Genomic DNA, 20,369 nt, shown 5'->3' on the forward strand with positions numbered 1-20,369 from the left:
CTGCATGACTTCTGAATGGAATTGATTTTTATCTTAGCATGGACGTGAGTTAGGCCTATGAGCAGTGCTTAATTTGTAATGAAGGAGGTGCCAAGGCTCAACCAACTTTTTTTATTTTCATAACTGACAGGGCAAGCCCAGAGGTGCCAGGGGTATGAACTGCCAAGCCTAGAGGTGTCGGGGCTAAGACCTGGCACAAATTAAGCATTGCCTGTGAGGTAAGGGTCATCATCTCTTGTGACCCACCAAAAATGTGGAGGCTTGATGTACCTTCTGTAGGCAGGTATTTTCATTTTCATGACCAAAGCTAGCTCAGGCAGATGAGGTGCTACATAAAACTGTAAAAGAACCAAGTAAAACATTGCAGAAAAGAGACCTCATAGTTGGTGTCCTGAATCAAATGTGTAATCAAAAGGATTTTACTGGTGGGACAGAGAACCTTACAGGATCTTTCCCAGTCACCATATTGTGCAGGAGGCTTAGCTAAATATTAGCTGTCTTGTTCCTAATGGCAAGTTCTCCATTCCCAGTCATCTGGAAGATGTTACTTTCTTCCTGGATACCAGAAATCCCATGGAGCAGTCTTTCTTCCCTGTCCATCAGGGGTAATGCCACACCCTCGTAGATGCTTATATATTTCAAAAGAGCTTGACGGACTCTCTTGCCTGTAACCTAGCCTAGATGTAGGGGAGGTATTTGGAATCCAGATTCTGATGCAGTAGAATGTCATTGAGTAGCAGAAGGCACAGCCCACAGCTGACTGGTGGTGTGGAACCTGGGAGTTGGGGGAGTTGGAGCTGTGTGCTGGTTCTGGTCAAATCATTTAGGTCAAATTGCACAAGAAGGTGCAGCTTTCAGTGAGACAGTTTTTGGAGAGATAAGGAATAGAGAGGAACGATTTGGTGAACTCTTGGCCAATATAGTGCTAATCTACTCCGACCTAGTAATGAAGTAATTTCTATAGCTGAGTGGTGTGCTAGTTGCTTTATAGTCAAGAAGCCGACCAGGGATGTGCTACTGAAGTCAGCAGGAACTCTGCCTTTGATTTCAATAGAACCAGGAGTTCACCCTAATCCCAGTCCAGAAATGCCTTCAATCTAAATGGACAATGTAGAGATGAGGGATGGTATGAAACTGCCATGTTAATTTTAAATTATCAGAAATGATTAACTCTTCTGGGGAAGGGCTAGGTTTTATAGATATTTATTATGAATTACTTTTCCACAGCACCTGAAAGAGTGGCAGGCACTTCAGAGAAGGCACAAAAATAGGAGATCTATTCCAACGAGCTTGCAGTCCATAGCATAGTTGTGCAGGTGACAAACCAGTAGTGAAGGGAAGCTGTGGGATAGAGAATAACAGCAATATAGTTAGTATACCCATATATAGTGGCACTTCAATTTTTTTCCTTTAGAAAATAAGAGAATATAAAGATCTAAAACAGAATGGGACAAAGGGGGGCCTTAAGGGAAAGGGTTTGAGCATGGTGAATCAAAATAAGTGAGGAGCTCTAGATATGAGCCCAATTGGAAGAAGGCACAGAGAAGAGATGAAGAAAGTATAGCTTTGTGATCGTCAAACTTGAAAAGGTTTGGCTCAGGTTAAGATGGAGCTGGACCAAAATTCTGGACCTAAAACATACAAGAACTTTAGGACATATCTGATGAGAGCCATACTATGACTCACGCCCATCTCCTGTACGGTTAAGTTTCAAACCTCCTTTGGTATAGAAATATTATAGAACAATATGAGTCATCCTCACAGCTCTTTCCAATCCTTGCTAAAACCAGGAACTAGGGCAACATGGCACAGATTTTTATTTTATTAGTTGAATTGTATTCAAACATCCAAGGTAGTTGAAGTTCACTTTCCATTTAGTTAAGAGGTTCAAGCTAGTTCTTATTTTTATCCAGTCCTAGTTAAGGTGACTAATTTATATGCTATTCAAGGCAAGAGCTGAGGCAAGAGTTATGTTCTGGGTTTGCCTAGTGCCTAACACACTTTGAGCACTAACTCCAATGTAAAAAAAATATATATTATTTTTTACCAGCAAATACCTCACTGAGAAGATAGAAAAACCAATAACTGGACAATATTAAGAGTTTGCTGGCAGCGAACAATGACTTGAATAAGTGTGAGGCGGGGGGAGGGGAGGAACAAATTGTAATAGAAAAGGTAGTCTAGCCTCATAAGTGAATGCTTCTTTTGGGAAGAGAGATGGTTATAAAGGCCAAAAGATTTTTCTCCTTTCTCAAACATTATACTATAAAAAGTTTACAGGAGTCTTATAATCCAGATTCATTCCACATTACATTAGATTGATAACAGTTTAGCTTTATTTGGAAGCATGTAATATATATTCTGAAATCACTATATCAGACCATAGTGTCCGAAGTCCATGTGTGTGTTCCATTTGGCAGATGTTAGGAAGCCTGACATATTAATGTCTTTGATCATGCATTTGGTCCTGTCTGGGCACTGATGCCATGCTGATTGAAGCACGTACAATAAACTGCTTTCGTTGTTTTGCTTTCCTTTTCCTGTTTATTCCAGTAAGGTTATTTGGCCCTTTTAAATTTCAAATGTCAGTATTTTTCTTTAACTTGAACCACTGCAAAAGAGATTTTAATGTTCAGAACATTTGCTTTTTTGAAGCAAGAAGTGACTGCAATATTCTACTAAATAATTTGATTTTTTTCAAATAAAGGCATTCAGAAAATGGAAATGCAAAACCGTGTGCTACACTGAATGCAGGACTGTTAATTAGGTATGCTGACTGCGGGGTGGGGGGGAGCGCTAGCTGTCTTGCTAAATTAAAATAATACTTTGGATGTTGACAGACAGAAAAACAATTAAGGCTGTTGGATTCTTTGACGTGTGTGTTGTCACAAAGAGAGATGGCTTGTTTTGTGCCAGTAAATCTGAACTGTCCAACTCTCAGCAGTATATTAAATTAATTAGCAAAGTTCTTTACATTTTCACTTGGAATGTGAAGTCTGTTTATTTGCGAAGACAGCCTTTCCAAGAATAAACAATTAAAGGTGACTGATGGGACCTTTTATGAGGCTTTTCAGTCATTCTGTTATATTATGGGCCAATAAAAGACATCCTTAGTTGATTGGTACATGGCAGTAGTCTTAACTAGATGAGCAATTTCAGTATTTGTATTAGTAATACTTCCATATGCAGGTTGTGTTTGAAATACAATTTTATATGTGGGAAGTATATTTGTTTAAACTGTTAAATCCCCCTGTGGATTAATTTTACATGATGCTTACTGAAAAGAATGTTACTGTGCATGAAGTAGAATTCTTAAAGAGTCCTGACATATATTACTTTGAGTTTAAAGAGTTGAACATATTTGAGATCTGCTTTTATTTATACATTTGGAATCAAATATTCACTAGTCCTTCCTTGTTTTTGTTTTTTGAAATATGTATTTCACACAGTTGTGGCAGACAGACTTCACAGCTGAGTCCCTCAATGCTGCTTCAGAAGGGCCTGAATCAGACTTGAGTGGGTGCTGGTTCAGGCCCTATTTGCATGTTGGGGGGCGGTTAAAGGGAGCCCTTTGTTGGCTCTGAGTCACACTCTCCCTAATGAGGATCAGTATGCCTCCTGAACAGCACTTCAGATACCTGCCAGTTGTAGCAACAAGATGCTGGGCTTAAAACTGAATAATCTCTTCTATATTATAACTATTGGGCTGGACTCCTATTTTGTTACATATAGAAGCTGATGAATGTTTGCATCCTAAGAAGAATGCAATTCAGTTTACAATTTGTAAAATGGGAACTATTTAGCAGTTACTTCGAGTTCTTTCTGCCCCAATTCTGCCTGCAAGCACAATTGTACTAAATCCATCAGCATCATCAAATTCCAGCTGTTTTGTGCAACCAGGCCCTCTTTTTCTTTTGCTAATCTCCTCTAAGTAACTTTCAGATCTCTTTTCTTTGTCCCGGTGTTGTCCACTTTCTTGGTACTTTTAAAAACATCTTCTCTTGTTTGATCACCCTTTATCCATGTGGGATTACACAAATATTTCAGTTTCCTTTGCTGAATTAACTTAGTTTATTTTTCCTCCATCTGTTATATAATTCAGCTGTTATTTACGATTTAGAAGGCAAACCAACATCACTAGTATCCTATCTTAAGCCATCTAAGTAATGCTTCCCTGGAGTTTACTTTGAAGTCTTTGAAATTCAACATCTTCACTGTCCTGGCAAGAAATTAACTTTTTGTGGGACATAATCCAGACAGATTTGTTTCAGCGCGCGCACACTCTCTCTCACTCACAACCTTGGAAAGCTGAACTGTGCAAAACCACATTTATTCAGAGCTATAGGTAGTTTGAAACTAAAGCTGACAATCCTTGCATGGTTTGACTGTTGTTAATGAGGGATAGGTCTATACCGGCAGCTGATCACAAGGAATGAGCAAGGAACAAACTGTTTTTATGAGGTGCTCACAAATTAGTTCTCCCAATTTTTGGTCTGCTGTTCCTGTGCTTTCAGTTCCATTCTTTCCAATGCCAGCATAGTGATGAATTTGGGAATAAATTTTATATTGCATTTCTGTTTACTCAAAATTAAATTTTAAAATTGAAGAATATCTTTTTTTTTTTTTCCCCCCTCTTGGGAAGTTTGTTTTTAATGTTGGATGTGGTGGTGATAGAATGCAATGGGCCAGTTCTTCAGATGGAGTAACCTGGCATATTTTCACTAAAGGCAATGGAAATGCACTGAATTATGCCAGCGGCAGATCAGTGCAATTTGTCTCTGTGTTGGTAATATATTCAGTGCAATATACTGTATGTGAAAGGTTCAGGATTGATAGTTAGCACAACTGGAAACTGAAGGCCGCTATTTGCAAAGCAGGTAGCATGTGGGCAGTGGCAATGGCAATGTAAACATCACTGCAGTGTCTTCCCAATGTCCCTTCTTCCAGATTGGGAGCGAATGAGATGAGAAGGTAGTTCAGTGTTCATAGACTCAAAGACTTTAAGGTCAGAAGGCACCATCGTGATCATCTAGTGTGACCTCCTGCACATTGCAGGCAATAGAACCTCACCCACCTACTACTGTAATAGGACAATAATCTCTGGCTGAGTTACTGGAGTCTTCAAAACATGATTTAAAGACTTCCAGTTACAGAGAATTCATCATTTACACTAGTTTAAACCTGCAAGCGACCTATGCCCAATGCTGCAGAGGAAGGCGAAAACCCCCTAGGACAGGCCAGTCTAGGGTTACCATACGTCCAGATTTTCCTGGACATGTCCGGCTTTTTGGGCCTGAAATCCCCATCCAGGAGGAAATCCCAAAAAGCCGGACATATCCGGGAAAATAGGGAGGGAGGGGTCATGGGGTTTGGGCCAGGGGCCGCCGGGGCTAGGGCGGGCCGGAACTGGGGCCACCGCCCCAGGGCCCGAGCCGAGCCAGGTTGGGAGACACCGGGGTCAGAGCCTCTTGGCCTGGGCCGGCCAGCTGCCGGAGGGAGCCGCTCGGCCGGGGGGGGCGGACTGGGCCGCGCCCCAGCCCTAGCCCCAGCTTACCTTCTGCCTCCCTGTTTCAGGCTTCCTGCGAACATTTGATTCGTGGGAAGCAGGGGAGTGGGAGGAGCAGGGGGCCGGAGCGTTCAGAGGAGGGGGCAGAGTTGGGGCGGGGACTTTGGGGAAGGTGTGGGGCTGGGGGCGGGAAAGGGGCAGAGTTGGGGCGGGGCCGGAGTGTCCTCCTTTTTTTAAATTAAAATATGGTAACCCTAGGCCAGTCAGACCCTGAGGGAAATTTTTTCCTGACCCCAAATATGGCAGTCAGTTAGACCCTGAGCACGTGGGCAAGACCCACCAGCAAGGGACCTGGGAAAGAATTTTCTGTAGTAACTCAAAGCCCTCCCCGTCTAGTGTCCCGTCTCCAGTCATTGGGGATTTTTGCTACTGGCAGTCACTGATGGTTGGGTTGCCAGATATCCAGTTTTCGAATGGAACACCCGGTCGAAAAGGGACTCTGGCGGCACTAGTCAGCACCGATAACCAGGCCGTTAAATGTCTGGTCGGTGGTGCAGCAGGGCTAAGGCAGGCTGCCTGCTTGCTGTGGCTCTGTGCACCGCGCAGCTCCCGGAAGCAGCGGCATGTTCCCTCTCCAGCTCGTACACCTATGGGCAGCCAGGGGGCTCCCCCACTCCAAGCGCCAGCTCTGTAGCTCACATTGGTCAGGAACCATGTCCAGTGGGAGCTGCGGGGGTGGTGCCTGCAGATGGGGCAGCGCACAGAGCCACCTGGCTGCGGCTTTGCGTAGAAGCCAGAATGGGGGACATGCTGTTGCTTCTGGGAGCTGCCTGAGGTAAGCGCCACTGGAGCCTGCCACCCGCACCCTCCCCCGGCGTCCCTGCCCCAGCCCTGATCCCCCTCCCGCCCTCCGAACCCCTCAGTCCCAGCCCATGCCCCAGTCGAGCCCCCTCCCACACCCTCAATCCCACATTCCTTCCCCCACCCCAGAACCCGCACCCCCCGGCCTAGAGCCCATACCCCCTTCCACTGCCCAACACCCTGCCTCAGCCCGGAGTCCCCTCCCATACTCAGAACCCCTCTGCTCCACTCCCCAGCCCAGAGCCCCCTCCTGCACCCCAAACCCCTTATCCCTGACCCCACCCCAGAACCTGCACCCCCAGCTGGAACCCGCACCCCCTCCTGCACCCCTGCCCCAGCCCATGAAAATGAGTGAGTGAGGGTGGGGAGAGCGAGTGACAGAGGGAGGGCGGGATGGAGAGAGTGGGGGTGGAGTCTCTGAGAAGGGGCATGGTAGGGGCAGGGCCTCGGGGGGGGGGAGGGACCGGGGTGTTCAGTTTTGTGCGAGTAGAAAATTGACAACCCTACCAATGGGCCACATGCCATTGTAGGCAGGGTCATCATACTATCCCCTCCATAAAGTTATCAAGCTCAGTCTCAAAGCTAGGTAGGTTTTTCGCCCCCCCACTTGGAAGACTGTCCAGGACTTCTCTCCTCTGATGTTAGAAACCTTCAATTATTTTTCAAGCCTAAACTATTTTAGACCAGTTTATATCCACTTGTTTTTGTGTCCACATTGGTGCTTAATTTAAATAACTCTTTCCCCTCCTTGGTATTTATCCCTCCGATGTATTTATAGAGAGCAATCATATCTCCCCTCAGCCTTCTTTTGGTTAGGTTAAACAAGCCAAGTTCTTTGAGTCTCTTTTCATAAGGTAGGTTTTCCATTCCTTGGATCATCCCAGTAGCCCTTTTCTGCCCCTGTTCCAGTTTGAATTCATCTTTCTTAAACATGGAAGACCAGAATTCCAGATGAGGTCTTACCAGTGCCTAGTATTGTAATACTAATACTTCCCTGTCTCTACTGGAAATACCTCACCTGAAGCATCCTAGAACTGCATTAGCCTTTTTCATGGCTGCATCACATTGATGGCTTATAGTCAACCAATATGTCCAGGTCTTTCTCCTTTGTCAGTTTCAAATAATAAGCCCCCAGTTTATAGCAAAAATTCTTGTTAGTCCCTAAATGTATGACCTTTCACTTTGCACTATTAAATTTCATCCCATTTCTATTACTCCAGTTTACAAGGTCATCCAGATCTTCTTGTATGATATTCTGGTCCTCCTCTGTATTGGCAGGACCTCCCAACTTTGTCATCTGCAAATTTTATTAGCATACTCCCACTTTCTGTGCCAAGGTCAGTAATAAAAACGTTAAACAAGATTGGCCCCAAACCCTGAGGAACTCCACTAGTAACCTCCCTCCAGCCTGACCTTTCAGTATGACCCGTTGTAGTCACCTCTTTAACCAGATCCTTATCCACCTTTCAGTTCTCCTATTAATCCCCATCTTCTCCAATGTAACTATTAATTTCCTATGTGGAACTGTATCAAATGCTTTACTGAAATCCAGCTAGATTAGATCTACTGCATTTCCTTTGTCTAAAAAATCAGTTACCTTCTCAATTAAGGAGATCAGGTTGGTCTGGCACAATCTACCTTTTGTAAAACCATGTTGTATTTTATCACAATTGCCATTCACTTGTAACTACTTTCTCTTTCAAAATTTGTTCCAGGACTTTGCATACAATTGAGGTCAAACTAATAGGCCAGTAGTTTCCTGGATCACATTTTTTTGCTTTCTTAAAAGTAGGAACTATATTAGCAATTCTCCAGTCATAGGGTATGACCGCTGAGTTTACAGATTCATTCAAAATCCTTGCTATTGGACTTGCAATTTCATGTGCCAGTTCCTTTAGTATTCTTGGATGGAGATTATCTGGGCCACCCGATTTAGTGGCATTAAGCTGTGTCTGTTTCCATGTCTGTTTGGTCTCTTTGTTGAGCCTGCCATCAATGATGCAAGATAACAATGGGTTTTATGATGTGGATGCTTTTGCAGTAGGAACTGGACAGTGATCACCAAATTGCTTCATGAAGTGAGTAGGGCCAGAATTTTCAAAGTATCCTAGGAGTTAAGTACCCACATCCCACTGCATTAAATTTCAAAAGGGAAGAGGTAGGGTCTAAAGCCCACTCTAGCAGCCATCAGTTGGAAACCACTGCCTATTTCAACTACTGAACTAGTGCCAAAAGATTCTGCAACAAGTTACCAATCCCGTGAGAGATCCAATCAATGTATTAGGGCCTTTTTATTTATTTTTCTCACTTTTATTTTAGGAATTACTTTCTGCCCATTTCTCAAAATGTTGAGTTTTCTGTTTGTAAATACTTGCCGAGTACTATATGGTAGGCAAAAAACTTGTATGAAACCTTAAAGTTTATTACTTTAGAGTAAATTGATGTAGCTGGGGGAAAAGAGGAGAGTGAGTAAAGAGACACTGGTAAAATTAAAATCATATTTTAAAAAAGCTGTTAGTAAAACTGCAGGTTATTAAAACCATATGAATTTTTAAAATGGGGTTTACTCTTCCTTATTTCTGCTAGGTTTTTTTATTTTTATTTCGTGTCTATGAAATTTTCTCATCTTGAACAGGAATTATCCGTTTCATTTTCTTGTTCTTGAGACCTACCACAGTGCTGCTGTTCTAGGGTTTCCAGCTCTAAAAGAGAATGCAGAAATGCCCTCAAAATGAGTTCATTTAAAATAAAAATTGCATCTCTTTCCATGTTACAAAACCTAACTCGGTTTAAAATGTTTGACATTGAAGTAGGCCTCCCCCACCCCTAACCCCATAAATGTTAAGTAAATTATTGTTTGTTTGTAATATAACTTGTCAATGCCTTCCACTAAAAGGCAGAATTATTTTCTTTTCCAGCTGATGACTAGAAGTCAGCCTCATCGTCTTTGGTGTAGCTGTAAACATGACTTGACATCCTGATGACTGCATTCATGGCTCTTGGATGATCTGGTGCACCATGGAGCTCAAAGTATGGGTGGATGGAGTCCAGAGAATTGTTTGTGGCGTCACTGAAGTCACAACTTGCCAGGAGGTGGTGATAGCCCTGGCTCAGGCTATAGGTATGGAAAAGGATTACTTGGATTGGTGGGAATGAATTGGTGTGATGTATTTTATTAAACCAGATGGAGGATAGCCTAGTCTCCTGAGGGTTGTAATACTCTAGTTTAATTTTGGTTGTTGGGTTTAGTGTGGGGTGGTGTTGGTGGCCTGTGATATACAGAAGATCAGACTAGATGATCTGGTGGTCCCTTTCTAGACTTAAACTTTGAGGCCCCTCAGGGTTTGGCTAAAATATAGAGCTATGATGAGTCATTTGAAATTTGCAAAAAGGAAATGTATGCACATATCGGCAAACTTTTTAGTTCTGCATGAAGTTACTCTCCAGCTAATAACATGCTGCTCTTTGTTTGAGTTTGTAAATACAGCCCACATATTTTCTTTAATAGACTTTAAGGACTAAACTGTCAGTGCTGGTTGCTAAGTACCAAGGAAAAACTGAGCTAGCATAAAATAACTAGCTGTCTTTTATACAAGCTGGTGATATTCATTGAAATTATATACACTGCAAGTATTCCTAGCTGCCCATCAATAGAGTGTAGTCTCTTCAGTTCTTCTCTTCTTAATGTTACCCTTTCATTAGCACTGTGTGGTGGTAGGTGTGTCTTGAATATTTGCATAAGAAGTGTGTTCAGGGTTCTGGATGCTATTTGCTAAGACAGTTTGTGTAGACATCATTCACTCGAGTACTTGCAGGGTATGTCTATCCTGGACATTAAGCCCGGGCTCGGACTTAGGTTTTAGCCTCTCCTTCCATCCACACACACATCAGTCTGACTCAGGTCAGCTGGCACTCAGGCTCTGACCCAACCCTTAGGATCTAGATCCTGGAGTCCCATTGTGACTCAGGTCTAAGCTCTATCATTTTGCAGCGTGACCACAGATCTGGCCATAGACACAAGTCAGAATATCTACATATATTCAGCATGGACGTGTTAGCTGGACTGAAAGACACGAGTCCAGCTATTGTAAGCCCAGGTTTACAGTGCTCTGACACCCAAGCACGGACTTAGAAACACTGAGTCCATAAGCCTGAGTCCCACAGATCTAGGCTTAGTTTGCAGTGCAGACATACCCACGGTGGCCATCTATCAGTGTTGCCAGACTGTTCTCAAATTTAAAAAAATAGTTACAAAGTCGTGGAGCCGACTCAAGTAAGAAAACCCATGCCATGGAGAACTTCTGCTGACACCACCTCAGCAGAACAGTGGTGGGCTGAGAGCAGCAAAGGTCCTCAGCCCTCCCACACAGAGCCCAATATTGGGGTTTTTGGCAAGAGACCCCCCCAAGACCAGCAGCTTTGTTCACAACCCTTTGGGATGAATAGAGCAGTTCACACCTCTCAAAGCTATGGCTTCTCTGCAAAGTTCAGCAAACATTGGTGCATCAACTACACTTGGGTCATGTTTTCTTTGCAACAGTGAGGGCTAGAAATATACTTTATATTATAATTTTAGATTATTTTGACTCTAGGAGCTGGGGCCACAGGCACATTCCTGTAACATCTATTCCTTAATCTGGCCCTGTTGGCCAGAGACCTACCTCTAGAGCTTTTTTCAGATCTCGCTATATTTCCCCCACCAATCAACCCTTTCTCTCATGATCCAACATCTTCCCTATGCTTCTAGGGCCTACTGAAGGACATCAAGCCTGTTTGATAAGTGGTTTGATGTCACCCACATGCAGCAAAATTTGTATTCTGCATGTACATCTTTAAAGTGAAGTCATTTATGTACCAGACTTAAATGGCTTATGCATTCGAGCTCTCAGGTACCAAAATGGAAAGGGATACTAACCCTTTAGGAGAACAGACAGTGTCACTGCCTGCCTCCCCTAGGCCTTCTATAAAGCCTGTCATGAATTTTGAGATTGTGCATTCTATTGGATGAAATGACCTCTTTATTTTTTTTAAAACTCACACAACAAGGGGAATAACCATCTCTGCCAGCAGCAAGTTAAGCACTGCCTTATGTGCATCCATACGAATTGATTTGTCCATCCATGCCAGCTTGTCAGGTGGCTTAGTCATCAGTAGCATCTGTCAGAGGGGCTTGAAAAAATTATAGCCACTTATAAGCCATCAGTGCCTTAGGAAAGCCCTCATCTGGCATTTTGCGGCAGATATGAGCCAGTCACTATTGGCTGGTTCTTCAATGGTGCAGAGTCTGTGTCCTAGGTAAGTCACACCGGCCATGCCAAGCTAATAACCATCTGTCTCAGAGGCTGCTATTGGCATGCTTCCAAAGCTTTGCAGATATTTTTTTTGTTTTTCCATTTCTAACTGTACGTGATTATGTGATTGTCCTAGATTAAAAACCATTGCAAAGCTGCACAGACCCATTAACCTGTTTATCGACCAACCTGGAATGTAGCAGGTACATCATTCGTGCCAAAACAACACCAGGAGCTCTTGCAGCCGTCAGACTGATTTTTACAGTAGGATCGTCTGATGAAAGCACTGGCCAGTGGTAACTGCCATTACCCCTTAAAGTCATTCGTAGCTCACGAACCATCTCAAATACAATGCAGCTGCCTCTTTTCTCACAGTACTGAAGAAATAATTTTACAACAGGTTTTTTAAAGGGCACTTGGGGAGGTCAGAAAGGGGCTACTCTGCTTCTGGGTTCTGCACTTTGTTTCTGTTCTTCACTACATCACTCATTCTTCCCTCCCCCCTTCTTTTGGCTTGTGCTTTTGTACTTATTTACTCTAGCTTTTTCCTCTTTCTTTGTCTCTTGCTCTGGAACTGCCAGTCTCACCTCTGTCTAGCAGGAACTGACATGCTTTCTTCTCACACAAGTGGCATCCCTCCAGCTCAGTCTCTATCTGGCACTCTTCCACCTGTATCTCTTTCAGCTTCAGCCGAATGGCTGCACTTCCTTTGTACACCAATGACTCCTGCTTCTTTTGGCTCACTCAATCAGTGGTTCTCCGATTCCTGGACTTCCTCTCTGTCCCAAACCCTTATTGTGTGTTAAGCACCATTTGTTGATTTCTTCATTCCTTGCTGTGATGAGTGGGCTTCTACCAATCTCATATTGGCCAAACAAACAATGATGACAGGCAGGAACACCATCTATCCCTGAACCCATAGAAGTTTTACAAGATACTGCCACTAAACCTAAATTTCACTGGTGTCTAAACTGCTCCTCTTCTTTTCTTCATTGTTTTAATCAGTTTCATATCAACATCTTCCCCTTGATGGTGCCCCTTTGTTAATGCAGACAGAGAAGCCTGAGCAGTAATATTTTGACACCAGAACTAACTCAAGCAATCATCACTCACTCCAGGGACCCTAACCTTAAACCCTAACCCTGATGCCTGCCTTCATCACCTCTTCCCTTGACAGTGGCCAGTTGGTGCTGCAGGTCTTCAAAAGTTATCACATTACAGACCACAGAAATGCCATCAATCTGAGTGTTAGGCCTCACCTCACTCGACCAGTAAGAGACTGGTGAAAACCTCCTCATCTCAGGAAGGAAGAGAGAAATAGCCAAAAGTTGCTTACCCCTCAGTAAGGGCTTTGGGTGGGAAAGTCAGATAGAGACTGAGGTGGAGGAATGCTATTTGACCACCATTCAAAACAATGGAGCTATGATAGTTTACACCAGGTGAGGACCTGCTCCCTGGGGACTTGGGGCCTGATCCTGTGGCAATTAGTAAGAGTTCTGCCACTAACATACTTTGATGTAGGGTAAGGCACAGGTTAAAAGTCTTATCCTACAAGTTTGTGGCCCTTTCTGTTGGTCCTTCCATGGAAAGCACATTTCTATCTTGTGTCCATCGAGATTGCATTTCTGATGGATGTAACTACTCAGGTATGCTGTGGAAAACAGCAGACTTTTCATGTAGAATCCCATTTGTTTCCCCTCTATATCTATAAATATAAAGTGATACTGCTCAAAGTTTTTACTTAAATTAGATTTCCGTTTCCATCTCACTTGGAAGTCAGTTTTTTTGTTTTGTTTTTAAATCTGGAGTTCTCCTTGGCCTTTAAAGAAACATGAAAAGTGCACAAATTTTGAACTAAATAGCAAAGTTGATTTAAAAAAAAGATCCGGGAGATCATTATGGCTGAAAGAATACCACTTTCAGATAATACATTTTCCTATAGCTGTGTCTTGGAAGGAGCTGGAAATGATTTAGCTGGAGGAGATGATCTACACTCTTCAGTAAAGAAGTAGAACTACCAAGTTGAAAAAATTTCCCACTGGAATATTGAGGAACAATTACGTTACACTGTACAGGTTTCATCTAGTACTATATGATTGTTACAAGGTGAGGAAAACTTAACCATGCTGGAAGAGTCAGAGAAACACAATTTCCATAAAGAGAGAGAGATGGTTTTTTTGTTGTTTTTTTTCTTTCTTTCTTTCTCCAAAAGGTAAAATTAAAAACAAGCAGCTTACAATTTAAATAGAAAAGCAGGAAGTCTCACTTTGAAAAGGAACTTTTGCCAGGAGACGTGAGCTGCTTTTTCCATTGTACTCATCATTGTTTTATTATTTTTATTATTATTTATTATTTAAAATAGACAAGTCGTGCTAGTTTTCTGCTTCTTACCAGCATTAGTACTTCTAATGTTTTTCTGCGAGGGGTCTTATGAACATTTCACCAGTGCAGCTTCTGATAAAGAGAATCTTCTCTTTTATTCCCCTTTTTTTAATGTTGAAAACTACAAGCTGTTTTTTTTTTAAAAGGAACTTAGAGGTGAAAACATGTCAGTAATATTTGTATTACAGCAGTGCTTAGAATCCCCAGACAAATCAGGACCCCACTGTACTAAGTACTATCCTGTCACAGGCCCCAGTCTTTCATTGTGGTACAAGTGAGCACAGCTGTCCACCCATGCAGATCACATTGCAAGTTTGGGGCTGTAGAATAAAAATGATCCCTATCTGAAAGAACATAGTGTGACCTTCCTACCTGATTAGAATGGGAAGCCCTAGGTGGATATTAGTAATCTTTCTTTAGTGTTTTTCCATTCAAAATTCCTCTCCCTACCTTGCTAAAATATGACTTATCCTCCAGAGGAAGAACAATGAATATTACTGTCATCAGTACACTTGTCCTGTTTTTCAGTAGTGATTTCCTCCGACTCCTACCCCCTATAACCACCCATTGCATTTGCTATGATTTCCTTCCCCTCCAGGGAATAAATGGGTCCTTAATAGTCAAAACGACAATGTATGTTTGTTTCATGGAAATAGAATATTTCAGTCTCCAGAAGATTAAGTTTGAATTCCTAACCAAAGACCTTTTTGTTTTTTTTCTGTCCTAGTCAGTTTCCTGTGGAAAATAATTAAAATGACAGAATTGCTTTAAATAGGGATGTTTTTAGCTGTAGCAGAATATCAGCAAAACATGGGCCCATTGAACAAGAAACACAGCTGTCTCTTCAAAAAATGCAGTCCATCAAAGCAATATTTTATTGGTTTCCTGGAGTGTATTCGTTTCTTTGTGAAAGCTAGATGAACTCATGAAGAAAGAGCAAAGATTTGTTAAAGTTGTTCCAAATATGCATTACAGCATTTTATGGCTTAGCTAGGATTAGATCTGGGAAATCACATAAACGCTACCTTTTTGGCGAGTAATTTCCGTTGAAGAAAACACCAAAGTTGGCTGTGGAACACACCTGTTGTAAAAACTCTGAGATGAAACTGAGTTGCACCAAATCTACAGTGGATTAGAAAAAAAACACATTATTGCTTGAGTTTGGGTTTAAAAAAAAAATCAAAGTGTAATCATGTGGTATAAAGTAGTACAGCTTAAAACTTGTGTATGTTACTTCTAGAGAGATGAGGTGGGTGAAGTAATATCTTTTATTGGACCAACTTCTGTTGGTGAAAGAGACAAGCTTTCAAGTTACATAGAGCTCTTCAGGTTTGTGTAGCTCAAAAGCTGGTCTCTTGCACCAACAGAAGTTGATCCAATAAAAGAGATCCTCACCCACCTTGTCTCAGTAATACCCTGGGCCAACACTGCTACAACACTACAAATTAAATATGTAACTTTGCTATTTCTAAAGACAGAGTTGTTAATAGAATGGAAGTATAAGATAGCAGTGAGATAGGATGACCCCACAACTTTGTCTTTTAGAATCTGGGATATTGCCTTGCTCAAATAAGTTTTTTCTGACTCTTTTTTCCACAGACATAATAGCACTGTCATCACATAAAATAAATTGTTTGTTTTTTGCTGCTCTTGTTAATAAGGTGAAGTGTCTTGTCTAGTGGTACAGATTGCAACTGTGAGCCAAACTAGTTTAGTTTATCATCAAATCTGCCATGACTTGCTCTCTGATCTTGGGCAAGCTGCTTACTCAAACATCTTCTGCCTGACTTTACCCATCTGTAAAATTGTTACATCATGTGTAAGGCTTCATGTTTGTGTGGCACTTTGAGGTGCTCAGATGAAAGTCAGTAGAAGAGTGCAGAGTATTTTATAGTAAAATAATAGCTTGCCAGAATATAGAGGTATTACTTTGTGCTCACACTTTTTTATTGAAGGAGGACATCATAAACTCAGGGCTTGTCTACATGGCAAGTTACCATGTAGCAAGGTGGGGTTTGAATCTACAGTGCATCAGCTTGCTGTACAGTATCCTCCTGTGTGGACATTGCTACAGTCCACCTAAAGTCCCAGAGTGCAGCTTGGTGAACAGTAGTGTTCTAGGACTTTTGCTGTGCTGTAGCAGTTTCCACATGGGACGCTAACGTGCAGCAAAGTGGTGCACTGTACATTCACACTTTGGCTTGCTGCACTGTAACTTGTCATGTAGACAAGCCCTAGTCACATAAATACTTATGCCCATGAATAACTTGACACATGTGCAGTACCATTGAATTTAATAGGACTATTTACATCAGTATAGTTGAGCATGTGTGTGTGTTTTTATAAGACTAGGATCTAAATCTGATTTCCATTACTTTCTGCATGGATAGAGATCATGGGAGCACATAGTAATTTAAACTCTCTAGTCTTTACTTTTAATTTTTTGATTCTTTTAATCATTCTTGACATTTAATGGAAAACGAGTTCTCAGGTAACCAGAATAATGCCTTTAAATTGCTATGAATTTAAATTGCTTAAGCCTGTGTCACTTAGTGGATCAAATGTCAGCTTCATAGTTCAAAGGTATTGAGTTCAAACCTTAAATTTTTATTAAAATTACTAGCAATTATTTTTCCATCAATGCCATTAGAGCTTTAGCGTTGCTACTTTTGCTAAATCAAACAAAATCGGACCTAAAATGTTTCACACATTTTAAAAAAAAGTTGATTAAAAGTACAGTTTAGCCACATGTAATTTTTCTAAAAACAACCATGTAAAAACAGCCTTTTAAATTGTCATGATAAATAAGACAAAGTCAAATTTCTCTCTTCCATCTCTTTCCTGGGGTTAGAACGCCACATTTGAGATCCAAGTAGATAGTAAATGGACCAGATTAGTCCTATTTGTGTCTTACATTGGATAAACACACAGCTCTCTTTTCTAGTTGTTTTTATAGCAGTCACATCTTGACTAGCAATTGCCAGATTGGACCAGACTCAAGGTCCATCTAGTCCACTGTCTTGTTTTGACTATGGCCAGTGCCACGTGTCCGAATGAAGTGGAAGAACCTTGGCGGTAGTCACCTGTGGAATAACCTGGCAACAGGGAAAACTTCCTCTAATCCCCAACAGTTAACATTTGGTTTAAGCCCTGAGGTATGAGAGTTTATATTCCTTCCAAACTCTTGGTGGGGTTAATCCTGACTGTTGTAACTCTGGATATTGTTGTTATCCATACAAACGCCCAGTCCCTTTTTGAATCCTAATGAGTGTTATCTTATGGCAGTGAGTTCCAAAAGCTGATTGTACATTGTAAGGAAGAAGTACTACTTTTTGTGAGTTAAAAATCCGCTGCCTTTTATTCCAGGGAATGTCCCCTTGTCCTTTTGTATGATGAGAGAAGGTGAACAGAAGAACCTGCTCTATCTTTTCTATACTATTCATTGTTTGGGCCTCACAGAATGAATCTGTTCATTTCAAACTGGGACACTCTGGGATTTTAATTTGTTCTTCTGCCCCATGTCACTGTATCCTTTAGGTCCTGCTTTGTTTTTTTTGTTGTTCTCTCCTTGCTTTACCCTACCACCAAAAACCTACCTTATTGATTGCACCTCTCTCTCTCTCTCTCTGTATAATTTGTCCTGCTTCTCCGGGTTCTTTCCCTTGTCTCATTCCTTGTTCATGTTACCGTCTCTTCTTGATCCTTCTTGTCTTGTGCTGGTTTGGCTTATGAAGACTGGGGATGGTGTAGGCACTGATTCTCTTTTCTCAAAGTCTCGCATTCTTGCTCTCCATTCCTTCACTTACCTTTCTGTCTCTTTGTCCTCCACTGCAGTCAGGGCCTCTACTAGTCCAAAGATCTAATAATAATAATGGAGATATCCTCTCTCCTAGAACTGGAAGGGACCTTGAAAGGTCGTCGAGTCCAGCCCCCTGCCTTCACTAGCAGGACCAAGTACTGATTTTTGCCCCAGATCCCTAAGTGGCCCCCTCAAGGATTGAACTCACAACCCTGGGTTTAGCAGGCCAGTGCTCAAACTACTGAATTGCTTAAATTACTCTTGAATTGCTGCTTGTCTAAAGGGAAATTGTATAGTGCAGGACTTCTGACTCCTTTTTCTCTCAATAATGAACTTACTATATAATAGTAGTCCATCGATAGACAGACCATTTTCATTGGCACATTGATCCACCAGACATATACAAAAATAAAAGACTTTTCTAAGATGCTACACATGTACCTTAGTGAGTAGAGAAAAATGTTTGGGCTCTGAGCTAAGATGTGAAAAAAATTATCTAAGCAGGCATCATAAATAAAAATTGTATTGTAATATATATGCACAAGAGGTCAGAGTTAAAACTGTGCATGTAACCTTAGCTTTTGACATTTTATGCCTTTTGGTGCTTAACTGTACAACTTTAATGTTCTCTCAACCTCATTTTTTGTACAGATTTCTGTGATTAGATATCTAAACTGCACAATTCAGAAAGATATACTATGTTTTACTGAGTCATGAGTTGCTGGCATGGAACATATGCTGCAAGAAACAGAATACAGTGAATTTTTCTTTAACCTGAGAACCACTGTTTTTTATTAGGAATCAAAGCAGCTTGTCTTTGTTCGCTAACGGTGGCAGATTACAAACAACGATTTAGCTTTAAAGGTTTCTGATTCTGAAACATTAAGGTTTGTTTTAAATGAACTTTGCATTTTTACTTGTGAATTAGCATTATCATTATAACTGGAGTTTGAAGTTTGTTTATAAAAAGAGAATTAATCTATACCATAAGTAGCCTGGAGAACAAATCAAATAATATTTAGCTTGGATAAAAGATTTTGTTTTAGGGCAGCACTGGATTCAAAGGATGGTTGTTACACTATATAAAATCACTAACTCTGCAATCTGGGCCACAGTTTTTTGTGCTGAGTTGGGACCATTAAGTTTATTGTTTTAAGATTGTATGTTGACCTTGAACCATAACCCAAGATATGAACAGCTATGTTTTTGTCCAGCACCTCAGTAAATATGCTTCATGCATTTTCTTTTGAAATTGCCATGTTTATCCCCTTATTCTTCCTTGTTCTCATGTTGCTTTACAGTAGTGCATTTAGTAGCAAACTGAATGGAAATTGCATGCTAAGCACTCACCCAGTGGTCTGCTGTTTAGACTTACAAGGTTTATTTGAACCTGGCTCTTTCTGACACAAAATAACATTAGTAGCATTACTGTGACTGCAAGATAAAAGAGCTACGAGCCTTTAGGATTAACCAAGTTGAGTGCAAAGCTACAACCTTTGCTCTGAGATTCTGGAACATGTTTTTCCTCTCCTGGATTTGTAGTGTTTAATTTGCCATGGTGAACTGAATCAGGCTTGATTTACCAATAGTGACATGGATGCTTAATACAAACTTAAGATACTGCATGTTAAATGTAGAATATCGCAAATGTCTACAACTGTGTCTCTTGGCACATTGCCTCTTTTTCAACTACTTTATTCTAATAAACATTAAAACTGATTCCAAGAATTTCAGCCAAATAGATTGGTACACTTATAGAATTTCCTCCAATGCTTATCTTGAGTCACTGTAAACAGGTTTTTAGTTTTGAATTTGGCCTGCTATTTCCATTTTTACTTACCTCATTTTGTCTCTCTCTTTCATGGGGGTGGGAACGTGTGTAATCTTTACATACATACACTCTCCTTTCAAGAGGAAATGTATTGAGATCTATTCTTCCCTTCCCTCTTGCTAACTGGCTAAATATCATTAATGTGACTATATGCAGTGGTGATATAACCATGTCAGACCCAGGGTATTAGAGACACAAATTGAATGAGGTAATATCTTTTATTGGACCAACTTCTGTTGGTGGGAGAGACCAGCTTCTGAGGTTACACAGAGCTCTTCTTCAGGTCTGGGCTACCTGAAGAAGAGCTCTGTGTAAGCTCGAAAGCTTCACTCTCACACCAACAGACGGTGATCCAATAACTCATCTTACATCCACCTGGTCTTGTTAATATGACTAGTCAGCTCTAGTTTTCTCTCTTCTAGTCAGTCCCTCTCAATCTCGGTTTTAGTTCCTGGGCATAGTGAAGTAGGAGCTCCCAAAGTGAGACCAAAGTAATAATTTTGTATGAATTGGCTATAATGCTGTAAAGCATGATTTCCAAGGATGGTCTGACTATATCAGATGATATCAACTAGTTGACCTACAACAGAGGTGTGTGTGTGTGTGTGTGTGTGTGTGTGTGTGTGTGTGTCCTAAAAATTCTATCTGAGGGTGCTGTCTTGAGAAAATGTAATTGCAAGCCAGAGGCAAATCTACACA

The 20,369-nt window shown here is 41.3% G+C and overlaps 1 protein-coding gene across 1 annotated transcript in view; it reads left to right on the forward strand.

Moving 5' to 3' along the window:
* The window catches only part of RASSF8 (Ras association domain family member 8), a 138,951-nt gene that overhangs the window by 104,922 nt on the left and 13,660 nt on the right, over positions 1 to 20,369 (forward strand). Inside the window, exon 2 of the mRNA XM_054037102.1 lies at positions 9,286 to 9,488. Within this exon, the coding sequence (XP_053893077.1) occupies positions 9,371 to 9,488 (118 nt within the window). The 5' untranslated portion in view covers positions 9,286 to 9,370. The remainder of the gene's footprint in view (positions 1 to 9,285; positions 9,489 to 20,369) is intronic.

The sequence above is a fragment of the Malaclemys terrapin genome, chromosome 1, assembly GCF_027887155.1.
Source record: "Malaclemys terrapin pileata isolate rMalTer1 chromosome 1, rMalTer1.hap1, whole genome shotgun sequence".
NCBI classification, from domain to species: domain Eukaryota; kingdom Metazoa; phylum Chordata; order Testudines; family Emydidae; genus Malaclemys; species Malaclemys terrapin.